General features: G+C 42.9%; 1 protein-coding gene across 1 annotated transcript in view; it reads left to right on the forward strand.

Moving 5' to 3' along the window:
* Positions 1–454: 454 nt before the first annotated feature.
* zanl (zonadhesin, like) overlaps positions 455–12,786 on the forward strand; it is a gene marked incomplete at both ends in the record, with an annotated part of 51,179 nt that continues 38,847 nt past the window's right edge. The window contains 22 exons of the mRNA XM_079257518.1: positions 455–484; positions 2,250–2,334; positions 5,249–5,398; positions 5,490–5,755; positions 5,830–5,914; positions 6,047–6,199; positions 6,836–7,003; positions 7,090–7,187; positions 7,282–7,360; positions 7,469–7,756; positions 7,835–8,028; positions 8,156–8,297; positions 9,093–9,337; positions 9,471–9,619; positions 9,805–9,933; positions 10,043–10,181; positions 10,384–10,525; positions 11,241–11,437; positions 11,523–11,661; positions 11,855–11,971; positions 12,275–12,399; positions 12,532–12,677. Coding sequence (XP_079113644.1) covers positions 455–484; positions 2,250–2,334; positions 5,249–5,398; positions 5,490–5,755; positions 5,830–5,914; positions 6,047–6,199; positions 6,836–7,003; positions 7,090–7,187; positions 7,282–7,360; positions 7,469–7,756; positions 7,835–8,028; positions 8,156–8,297; positions 9,093–9,337; positions 9,471–9,619; positions 9,805–9,933; positions 10,043–10,181; positions 10,384–10,525; positions 11,241–11,437; positions 11,523–11,661; positions 11,855–11,971; positions 12,275–12,399; positions 12,532–12,677 — 3,266 coding nt within the window. The remainder of the gene's footprint in view (positions 485–2,249; positions 2,335–5,248; positions 5,399–5,489; positions 5,756–5,829; positions 5,915–6,046; positions 6,200–6,835; positions 7,004–7,089; positions 7,188–7,281; positions 7,361–7,468; positions 7,757–7,834; positions 8,029–8,155; positions 8,298–9,092; positions 9,338–9,470; positions 9,620–9,804; positions 9,934–10,042; positions 10,182–10,383; positions 10,526–11,240; positions 11,438–11,522; positions 11,662–11,854; positions 11,972–12,274; positions 12,400–12,531; positions 12,678–12,786) is intronic.

Raw genomic sequence — 12,786 nt, forward strand, 5'->3', positions numbered from 1 at the left:
CACAGGCTGGTGGGGGTCTGTAAAGGGCAGGACAACCAAATAGACCCCTGTATGTTCACTTCCTGTGGTGTTAGAGTGTGAACTGTGGACAGAACAGAGTGTTTGTTTTCATCCTGAACAGGCGTGTCCAGGTGACCAAAGTTTTCTGTTTATTACACAATAAGCTTACAGAATGTGTTCTTTGAAATATAGACACTGATGGGCATCCCCACCCTACCTGAGGCCAGCACACACCTAACTCTCACCCAAGTTGAACACACCCTGTCCATATCACTCACTGTTACTGATTTACTCATTTTGCAAGATCATTAAATACAGTGAGCTGATGTGGAGGTATAGATGGAGGGAGGTGGGTGGGACCCATCCTCAACCCCTTTATAAGATGGTCTGATCAGAGCCTCAGTCCTCCTATACTGTTCATAATGGACAGATTAACAATTCTCATCATACTATTATGGATGTGTGGCTGCAGAGCAGACAACAAGTGAGTCATTAATAACCTCATTATTTTATTTAAATCCTTAATGATGAAATTTTGTGAAATTTAATGTACTAAAGGTCTCTAGTTCAAGATCTGATTGGAGAGGGTTTCACACAGAGGCCTTTCTGTGTGGGTTTACATGTTCTCCCTGTGTATGTATGGGTTCTTTTGGATACTCCGGCTTCCTCCCACCTTCATAGACATGCAGTTTAGGTTAATTTGTTGCTTGGCGACCAGTGCAGGGTGTACCCTTCCTTTCAAATGCTAATTGCTGGGATAGGCTCCAACTTCCTTGCAACCCTGAACTGGACTAAGAGCTAATTAATGAAATGAAATTGGGTCCTGCGATAGATTGGCGACTGGACCAGGGTGTACCCTGCCCTACCAATTGCTTGCTAATAGCTTGGATTGGATCCCCACCCTGAATTGGACTAAATTGAATTGAATTGTTTAATTTGATGTAGAACTCTTTTGTTCAGGTGGATCAATCAGAAATTTAATCTATTAAATCCAATTCAAAACTTAAAACACATCTATTCAAACTGGCATATTCTCCATAACATTTCCCACTGTCTCTGATTATCATTGTTTTATGTATCTTTTATTTGTGCTTTTATTGAACTGCTGTTGTAAGGTGACCTTGAGTGTCCAGAAAGGTGCCCACAAATAAAATGTTTTATTATTAATTAATTATTTAATTAATTAATTCTGGGCTCACAACAAACGATGTCCACAGTCCCCACCTAAAAACGGAAAGTGCATTTTAGAAGTTTTACAGGAGTCACAGCGCACTCCCACAGCTGGTAATTTGAGCGGTTTCTTATGAGTCTCATCGTAGCCCTTTTATTCATAGTGGTCACTATACTGGACACACATTTCCAATCTCTTTTCTTGCAAATTTTAAATTAGATGATATATTTGTAAATGAACCACCTCAGTGGATGTCAGTGGGTCATTCTCACTCACTGAGGAGTTAATAAATTTATGATATAACTGAAGATAAATGCATACACTAAGTAATTACAATGGTAAGTTTGCCTCTGTGATTCAGTAATTTTTTGAAGCGCTAAGGGTTGCAGGGAAGCTGGAGCCTATCCCAGCAATCATTGGGCGAGAGGCAGGTAGAGACCAGACAGGTGATCAGTTCATCAAAGGGCCTTTGTGTTGAATAGGAAAAGAAAATAATCCATTTATATTTTATATTTACATCATAGGTATGATAATATATTATTTTACAAATGTTATATAGAATACAGTAAAATAAATCAATAAATCAATCAAATTTAAAATATCACCAATAAACAAAAAAGTATTACATATGTCTGTAGACGTAAAATACTGTATTTGAAAAAAATGTGGTATTTTTTCTTTTTTTTATTATTGTTTTATTCATGAAAGGGATAGTCTTGACAGAAAGCCTGATTGTGTCACATCTTGCAGTGAGAATCTAATCATAGTTTTGTAAATAGTGACACTGCAAGATTAAGTCTTTGTAAAATCTGAAGTCTGATCCTACGCTGTGACTCAAAACTAAACATTTGTCTTTAGATGTGAGCAGGTGGGAGCTGGTAATTTCCAAGAATCTTTCAATATTCTGTTCAACGTGTTCTGGTGTAAGGGTAGCATAGCGGACACAAACACAGCCTTTTACTCTGATGGTGTAAAACTACACTCTATAGTTAAATGATTGGCAGTGGACCACAGATGTATTTGTGTTTCATGATGTGAATTTGTCTTTTTTTCTGTTTGATGACATAATGACCTGCAGTTCCCTCCTGTCATCTCACCTGTTCTCATATCGCCTGTTTTCTTGTCCCCATTTTACAGCCTGCAGGAGAAACAGACAGAAGATGGTAAGTTGTTTGACTCATCCAGTAAACCCTTGTTAAGGCTTTCATCTTTAGACACATGTTCCTGCATGTGTCCTTGGGACAATTGTGCACTTTGGAACTTAACAGCTTCTTATCTGAAGCATCCAGTAGACCTTCGCATTTAGTCAGAAAAACACAGAAAATGTGTGAACCTGGTGAAGGTAGAAACAGACTGGAAGTTAGAAGTTCTCTGTTCACATGAGAACGGGAAGTTTCACACGAGAACGGGAAGTTTCACATGAGAACGGGAAGTTTCACACGAGAACGGGAAGTTTCATATGAGAACGGGAAGTTTCACACGAGAACGGGAAGTTTCACATGAGAACGGGAAGTTTCACACGAGAACGGGAAGTTTCACATGAGAACGGGAAGTTTCACACGAGAACGGGAAGTTTCACAAGAGAACGGGAAGTTTCACATGAGAACGGGAAGTTTCACACGAGAACGGGAAGTTTCACATGAGAACGGGAAGTTTCACACGAGAACGGGAAGTTTCACACGAGAACGGGAAGTTTCACATGAGAACGGGAAGTTTCACACGAGAACGGGAAGTTTCACATGAGAACGGGAAGTTTCACACGAGAACGGGAAGTTTCACATGAGAACGGGAAGTTTCACACGAGAACGGGAAGTTTCACACGAGAACGGGAAGTTTCACATGAGAACGGGAAGTTTCACACGAGAACGGGAAGTTTCATATGAGAACGGGAAGTTTCACACGAGAACGGGAAGTTTCACATGAGAACGGGAAGTTTCACACGAGAACGGGAAGTTTCATATGAGAACGGGAAGTTTCACATGAGAACGGGAAGTTTCACACGAGAACGGGAAGTTTCACACGAGAACGGGAAGTTTCACACGAGAACGGGAAGTTTCACACGAGAACGGGAAGTTTCACATGAGAACGGGAAGTTTCACATGAGAACGGGAAGTTTCACACGAGAACGGGAAGTTTCACATGAGAACGGGAAGTTTCACAAGAGAACGGGAAGTTTCACATGAGAACGGGAAGTTTCACAAGAGAACGGGAAGTTTCACATGAGAACGGGAAGTTTCACACGAGAACGGGAAGTTTCACATGAGAACGGGAAGTTTCACACGAGAACGGGAAGTTTCACACGAGAACGGGAAGTTTCACAAGAGAACGGGAAGTTTCACACGAGAACGGGAAGTTTCACACGAGAACGGGAAGTTTCACATGAGAACGGGAAGTTTCACACGAGAACGGGAAGTTTCACATGAGAATGGGAAGTTTCACACGAGAACGGGAAGTTTCACATGAGAACGGGAAGTTTCACACGAGAATGGGAAGTTTCACACGAGAACGGGAAGTTTCACATGAGAACGGGAAGTTTCACATGAGAACGGGAAGTTTCACACGAGAACGGGAAGTTTCACACGAGAACGGGAAGTTTCACACGAGAACGGGAAGTTTCACACGAGAACGGGAAGTTTCACACGAGAACGGAAAGTTTCACACGAGAACGGGAAGTTTCACACGAGAACGGGAAGTTTCACACGAGAACGGGAAGTTTCACATGAGAACGGGAAGTTTCACACGAGAACGGGAAGTTTCACACGAGAACGGGAAGTTTCACATGAGAACGGGAAGTTTCACAAGAGAACGGGAAGTTTCACACGAGAACGGGAAGTTTCACATGAGAACGGGAAGTTTCACATGAGAACGGGAAGTTTCACACGAGAACGGGAAGTTTCACATGAGAACGGGAAGTTTCACACGAGAACGGGAAGTTTCACACGAGAACGGGAAGTTTCACATGAGAACGGGAAGTTTCACACGAGAACGGGAAGTTTCACACGAGAACGGGAAGTTTCACACGAGAACGGAAAGTTTCACACGAGAACGGGAAGTTTCACACGAGAACGGGAAGTTTCACACGAGAACGGGAAGTTTCACACGAGAACGGGAAGTTTCACACGAGAACGGAAAGTTTCACACGAGAACGGGAAGTTTCACACGAGAACGGGAAGTTTCACACGAGAACGGGAAGTTTCACACGAGAACGGGAAGTTTCACACGAGAACGGGAAGTTTCACAAGAGAACGGGAAGTTTCACATGAGAACGGGAAGTTTCACACGAGAACGGGAAGTTTCACACGAGAACGGGAAGTTTCACACGAGAACGGGAAGTTTCACACGAGAACGGGAAGTTTCACACGAGAACGGGAAGTTTCACATGAGAACGGGAAGTTTCACATGAGAACGGGAAGTTTCTCGTTTCACATGAGAACGGGAAGTTTCACATGAGAACGGGAAGTTTCACATGAGAACGGGAAGTTTCACATGAGAACGGGAAGTTTCACATGAGAACGGGAAGTTTCAGAGCCATTAAACACTGCAGGGAAAGGTGGGTTCTGTCCACCAGGGTATAAACTGGACAAATGTATCCACTAAAAAGAAAGAAAGAAAAAATTGTTAAACCAGTTTTACTCATAGACTGAGGCTTGATACATTAAAGGCAAATTCCTATAAATGCTCTTAGATATGAATTTTCAGATTTTTGCTTCTCTGTTTTTGTTAAACTATGGTTCAACATGCACTATGGTACAACATCTTACACGTTCTTCTCACGATACTCATTCTTATGCCGTTAAAGTGCCTTTGGATAAAAAAACTGAACCCCAGATAGTTTCTGATGTGTTTATGGTTTTATGCAAGACAGAAAAGGCATCATCTTGCTATTATGTTGCGAAAAGAGACATTTTTATCTTTTAAATGTGGAAACAAGACACCACTAGAGATGCAACAGTGGTGCCTTTATGGGTCCCACTTCAGTAGCAACCCTTTATATTCATAAAGTTACAATTAGGTAATTTGATTTCTAAGAGGGAACTCATTAATCATCTAATCACCATCTTTCTGTGATATTTCCAGCTCCGGTTCTGACCTCCTGTGACTTTAATCAAGACAGCAACCCATTCTGCCAGTTTAGTCAAGACAGCAATGACCACAGTGACTGGACACGTCATAAGGGTGAAACCCCGACACCTGGTACTGGACCCAGCGGAGACTACCCTGATGGAAGTCAGTGTGCCTTATTTAATCTGATAAAAATTTAGTATGTGACCTGTGATGTGCCAGAAATGTGAACTCCTCTGTGTTCCTCTGGTTTCAGGTGGTTTTTACATTTACCATGAGTGTGACCATGTGTACGATGGACAAAATGCCCGTCTGCTGAGTCCGGCTCTGTCCTCATCGGCCTCACAGATTTGCGTACAGTTTAAGTACTACATGTACGGTTCAGACGACCAAAATGTGCTGAGGGTGCTCACCAAAACACAAAGTGAAGAGCAGGAGGTCTGGAAAAAAACAGGCATCCAGAGTCCATCCTGGCTGACCGGATCCGTTACCGTGTCCAAATCCAGCAGTCAGACCGTCACTGTGAGTATTTAGATGTTTCAAACAAGCATCTCATAGAAAACCAGGACTTCAAGGAGGTTTTCCTCTTTCTACAGATTGTGTTTGAGGCTCAGAGAGGTTTCTCTTCATACTGTGACACGGCCCTTGACAACATCATCATCACCGAAGGAGCATGTGCCTGTGGGTTCACACACACACGCACACACACACACACACACACACACACACACACGCACACACACACACGCACACACAAAGATACACTTACAAGCACAAAGTTGTGTTATTGACGTGTCCTTGCTCTGTCCACAGCTTGTCTTTCTGGCTGTGATTTCGACATTCAAGATGACCTGTGTGGGTGGACGACTTACACTGACAACCCAGATCTGTTTGGTTTCAGTCAGTGGACTGGATCAACAGAAACCGAAGGTACCGGACCCGATGACGACTTCTCCAAACCTGGATGTAAGTAATTCTGTTACAGGATCACACTTTACCCACAGCATAAGCTCTGAATGAGCCATGGTCGTAGCTGTGATTCTGACATAGGTTAGGAGGTGATATATGCTGATAGCAGGTAAAGTTTTAGAAAAAGATCAACTGCCTCATGTGAATATCTTTAGTGAGAATACACAGAGATAAGTTAGAAAATCCTGGTGGATGGCCATCACCATCTGTCCTGTCAGTCTGATCTCTGAAAGTCACTCTTTTTTTTTTTGCTCCTGAACTTCTGACTGAAGACAACCACGAGTGTACTGCTAGTGTAGCTTGTTCAGCAGAGTGACAGCCACTATGTTGGCAAAAACTAAAGAGCATAGCCAATGACATCAGCGGAGATGGTTATTAGGCAGGACTTTGTTGCAAGTACAGAGAGGACTGGTCTCCTGTTTGTGTAGCTGAACTCTGCATCACAAATTACACCATGACGGCCCACATTCAGACCAAAACATATCCACAATCTGTTTTGGTCAAAGTTAAAACATGTGTTGCATTAAAACAGAATAAAGCATATAAAATGCATAAAAAAAAACAGTAACACAAGACTACTCTGCAATTATATGATTGTAAATGTCAGCTATTAATTATGATCCTTTCATATAGTGGGACTGTACATGTTGTTGGATTCAATTGAAGCCATCCCTGGAATCAGTGCTCAGATCAGAAGTCCTTCAGTAAGCCCCACCACTGGATGTTTGGAGCTCACTTTCCACTATTACCTGTATGGTACCAGCAGCACGATGCAGCTCAGTGTCCACACCCTCACTTCAGGTAAAATGCTACATTTGCTCTAATGTCTCTTGGGCTTAAATACAGCCAGCAAAGTTTTTATATGTTTTTTCTTTCCTGTTTCCCAGGTGGAAATCTTGGACCTTCCCTCTTCAACATCATAGACAACCAAGGTCGGGGCTGGAAGCCCGCAGAGGTCCGCTTTGTGGGGACTGCTGCCACTCAAGTAAATACAATTCTTGTACATTTTAATGAATGCATATAAAATATATCATGAAAGTTTACCTTTCATTAAAATGTCACATTTCTCTGCATTTCAGTTTGTAATTGTGGGTACCTTTGGAGAAACTCCTCAGACAGATATTGCTGTTGACGCAGTGTGTATCAGGACCTGTGATGGTGAGAGACGAAACAGACCAGATGAAGCTTCTCTTTACACCATATGAAATGAAGGTTACAGAATAGCTGTCTGAATGTTATGATAGATGCCTTGTTTTTCATTTTTAGCTCATCCAACCACACCTAAACCACCAACTCCTGGACCAACCACACCTAAACCACCAACTCCTGGACCCACCACTCCAAAACCAACTCCTGGACCAACCACACCTAAACCAACTCCTGGACCCACCACTCCAAAACCAACTCCTGGACCAACCACACCTAAACCAACTCCTGGACCCACCACTCCTAAACCAACTCCTGGACCAACCACACCTATACCAACTCCTGGACCAACCACACCTAAACCAACTCCTGGACCAACCACACCTAAACCAACTACCAAACCACCAAGTATGACATGTTCTTCTTGATATTTCAGTAATATTTCATACAGAAACTCATTCTTTCATTGTCTTATTCTGCACACAGATCCCTGTCCTCCTAATGCAGAGTATATAGATTGTGGTCCAGCTTGTATCCCCACTTGTATGGCACCCTCTACCAACTGTTCTGGCTCATGTATCAGTGGCTGTTTCTGCAAACCAGGATACGTCTTCAAGGGACGACACTGTGTGCCACTGGATAAATGTGGCTGTTTGGATGACCAGAATAACTATTATGAGGTAAGACGCCATAATTAGTTTTCTGGTATGAAGAGTGTTTTTGGGAAGAAATATGAGTAAAGAGTATGTTAGCTGTAGTTTCATTTTGGAGCAGAATGATCATGATCTGATTTTCCATTTGTTCCAGCCTGGTGAGGTTGTATTTGGAGATGGATGTACAAAGCTGTGTCGCTGTGTGGGTAACTACACTTTGGAATGTGTTGATAACTCCTGTGACCCCACTGAAGAGTGTCGAGAGGTTAATGGTGTTGCGGGCTGTTATCCTAAAGGTAATTATGTTTTTATAAAGGCATTACAATATGTTCCTGAGTTTCAAATTTAAAGTGAGATGAGACTTAAAGCTGAATTTGATGCTGTTGGGTTTCCATAACCGTTTTTTCAAAAATAAAAGCAATATTTCTAAAGTTTGGCCAGAGTTTAATTGTGGTCTGCAGGTGTTTCTATGGAATGATATTAAGCCACCATTCTCAGTTCATATGCTACGTTATTAGGGAGAGATGTCTATGTGTACAATCATTTTTGTGATGGCCCTATTGCAGCTAATGCCAGGTTGCCAGGTAGTGTAACCCTGACATGAACACCAGAAAGATAAGCCTCTTCAAAATAGCCTTTCCAACTAGAACTGGTAAGCCCTTGATCTATCACTGATGTGTCTGTGAGTCAGCAACTGAGGCTAAAGAGACGAAAAGAGATGGAAAAACACATCCAGTGTTGATGCTGTTGGGTTTCCACGACAGTTTTTCTGTTTGTTTGGTCAGAGTTTAATTGTGGTCTGCAGGTGTTGCTATTGGATGGTGTTTTGCGCATAAGAAACCATTCTCAGTTCATGCACTATGTTATGCTAGAAAGATGTCTTTGTGCACTGTCACTTCTGAGATGGGCTTATTGCAGCTTACGCCAAGTAACCAGGTAGTGTGACGCAGACCTGAACACCAGAAAGATAGGCCTCTGGGTGGGACTGAGTTACCTCTGCTTAGCATGTGTGAAATGTCAGAAAAACAGTGGAGCCAAAATTAAACACCAATTACAACTAATGTGTATTTTCTCACTTGTTCTACCACTAGGTACATCCACTTGCATTGCATCTGGTGATCCTCACTACAACACCTTTGACAGACGTAAATACAATTTCATGGGAATCTGTAGCTACCTGATGTCTGCACCCTGCAACGACACAAGTCTGCCATACTTTGAGGTCCATACTGACAATGAAAATCGATATAACAGACCCACCATCTCCTATGTGAAGGCTGTACATGTATATGTGCACATGCGGAAAATCTCCATCCTCAAAGGTGGTACTGTGCAGGTAAGAATGGAGGGCATGAACTGCAGAACTATCATAGACATCACTCACAGACCTCTCAGTGAAAGGTAGTATAGTTTTGATACTCTATCTGAAAACGTTTCCTCCATAATATGCACCTCCTTTTTCCATATAGATAAATGGGACCAACACCAACCTACCAGTGGGTCCAGCCCCTGGTGTTTCTGTGTTCAAGTCGGGAAAACATTACACCGTGTCCATGGATTTTGGTGTAACTGTTCGCTATGATGGAAACCATTTCATGGATATCAAAGTGATCAAGGAGTGAGTTTGGCCTAAACTACAGCTCATTTTGTCTTTACATGTGATTTTAGCAGAGGACTTACTTCAGCTGTTCCCACACAGACAAGTGTTTAGTGGAGGCAGTCTAATATCTCTGAATGAACTTTTGTTCTGACTTGTTATATGTACTACAAAACTGTAAATTTGCTTGTGTGTGTGATTTGCAGCTATCAGGATAAACTGTGTGGACTGTGTGGAGACTATAATGGCAATGCTAAAGATGATTTCCGTAAACCAGATGGAACAATGACAACCAATGCCAATGAGTTTGGACATAGCTGGAATACTGATCCTGAGTGAGTCATGCACAGAGTACTTCATGCACCAACCAATGTGGACAAATTAGTTATTTCAGACTGTAATAAAGAAAGACAACGTATAACTTAATAACTTCTCTGTTGGCAGGTGTAATAAGAAACCCAACAGCACCATTCCTGGATGTGATGAAGAAGAGGAAGAACTTTATGAGAGCTCTGGATACTGTGGTATCCTGCTGGACAAAAAGGGTCCATTTGCTGTGTGCCACCCCAAAGTCAACCCCAATGTACGTCAACGATCATGTATATGTTCACTGTCTGATGTTTAGAGGATCCAGTTCTGTTCTGCTGAGTTTTATGGACTTTGTTCTACTATAAACTACAAGTAAATACAGGTTGCGGTCACTGCAGCCACAGGGAATCCTGAATGTCTGTTCTGAGATATCAGTCAGAACGATGTACCTCAACAAACTGATTATGTGTTTTCAGAATTACTTCAGAGACTGTTTGTTTGACTTATGTGAGCTGGATGGAGCCAAGCCCATTCTGTGTGAAGCCATTGAAGCCTACGTCAATGAGTGCCAGGACCGTGGGGTCAATATTGGATCCTGGAGGAATGAAACCTTTTGCCGTAAGCATTGGGCCAATGAATGCTGGGTGGAGTGGAAGATTGTTACACTGATCCATGACTTTATGAGACAGCGTTCTGAAGCAACATGGAGGACCAAGATAGAGAAACCTGAAAAGAATAAAATCCTCAACTCTAAGCAGGTTGAGAAGTGGGGCCCCTGTGTAGCTGGACCATACCCTGCAGTACCCCTTCTTAAATCTGGGGACCGTCATCCATGATTTCAGTGTAGCCAACTCTCCAACAACGCTGACATACTGCAGCAGACGCATGTCAACCAAGGTGTTCCCACAGTATCCAGAGCCTTGAGGAAATCTGAGTGGATTTCTTCTCTCCCTGGTGGCAATCTTTAGACTGAAAGTTATGGATTCACTCAAAAACTGTCCCATATCTTAATTTGGGAATTAGACTTTCTGATACGTTGTGACTCATTTTGAAAATGAAGAGCATCAATATGCTCTGACTCTGCTTAGTTCTCAGAGCACTAAAACCAGTCTGAGTAAGGTGAAAGTTTTGTGTTGGATCATGTGGTTCATATGAGGACTCAGTGAAGAACAGATACATTAGTCAGGAGTTGGGAATGTATTCTATTGTACTGGAGACAAATGGGATTCAGAATCTTCAAGACAATGTCTTGGAAGCAACTGGTTTATTCAGAACAGTTTGTAATGCATCTTTTGCAGATTCACTTCTGATTTCAGTCTGTTGTTTTTTCCAGCACTGAGCTGCCCCCCCAACAGCCACTATGAGCCCTGTGCAGACCCCTGTCAGGAGACGTGCTCTGGAAAACCTCCGTCATGTGGTGGGCCTTGCTCAGAGGGCTGTGTGTGTGATCCTGGTTTCGTCTTGAGTGCTGGAAAATGTGTGAAGAAGAATTCATGTGGCTGCAAACACACCAATGGCCAGTACTACCAGGTAGAGGGAGTGCTAAAGTCTGAAATATGTGTGTGTGTGTGTGTGTGTGTGTGTTGGAGTCTGAAATGTGTTGTGTCTGTTTCAGCCTGGAGAGGAATTTTACGTGGAAGACTGTAAACTCAAGTGTAGATGTGACGCCCCGTTTGTCACCTGCTTTGCCTCCGACTGCCCTCCGATGCACGAGTGTAAACTCCAGGACGGAGAGCTGGGCTGTTATCCCACTGGTAAGTTAACAGCAGCTGCAAAACCAGGAGAGTCAGAAGAAAACGTGTTCAAAGCTGAACACCAACACTCTGCTGTTTAACGTCACTTTCTTGAAACCTTCACACAGGATCAATAACTCAGTCTTGTTATAAAATCTGTGTTGTTCTTGAGAAACCATGTATTACTGCTTTAAAACTATCCCGTCTCTCTCAGGCTCTCAGGACTGTGTGGTCTCTGGGGATCCTCACTACAACACATTTGACAAGAGGTTCTTCAGCTTCATGGGAACTTGCACCTACACGCTTGCCAGAACATGCAGGAACTCCACAGGTAGGAGAACACTGACACACTGATGTCGGAATAAACTCACTGTGGTAATTGTTGTGGTTTATCTGTCTGTCTGTTGGCATTTAGAGTTCTGGACAGACATCTGGACAGGGAACTAAACAGGGATCAGGATCCTGATACTTTTTCTATTCAACAGTAACATGACCTGAATCCGTGTTTCAGATGTTTTATTTGGTGGAAAAACCAAACATATTAGTGTTTCAGTAATCCTGACCAGAAATTTAAGAATTTTATTCAAGACATCCAGTTTAGGTCGGTTGTGAATGTTAACTGGTCCGTGTGCAGGTCCCTGGTTCTCCGTGGAGGGAAAGAATGAAGAGAGAGGAGTTCCAGGTCTGTCATATCTGAGGAAACTTTACGTCACTGTGAATGGGATCACTGTGACCCTGATGAAAGCCAGGAGAACTCTGGTCAGTATGAACAGATCTGCTCATCATATTCATCCTCCCTGAGCTCAGACTCTGGACCTTTGTTAGCTGAAGCAGCAGACAGGTGTGAGGTGATGTTTTCGTGGTTTCAGCCTCTCCTCCTCCATCGTGCAGGTCAACGGTGTCCGTGTAGCACTTCCACACTCCCCCTCCCCTCTCATGTCCCTCAGCCTGGCCGGTCAGTACATCACTCTACAAACCCCCTTTGGCCTGCAGGTCCGTTGGGATGGAAACCATTACGCCCAGATCTCAGTTCCCAGGTTGGTGCAGAACATCAGGAGAGAAACATGAATGACAGAACTTTATAGAAGCTGAGACATAAGCTGCTGTGATTTGGATTAGATCCATGATCCCATCTGGATGTTGACA

Source organism: Telmatherina bonti, assembly GCF_933228915.1.
Source record: "Telmatherina bonti genome assembly, chromosome: 18".
NCBI lineage: Eukaryota > Metazoa > Chordata > Actinopteri > Atheriniformes > Telmatherinidae > Telmatherina > Telmatherina bonti.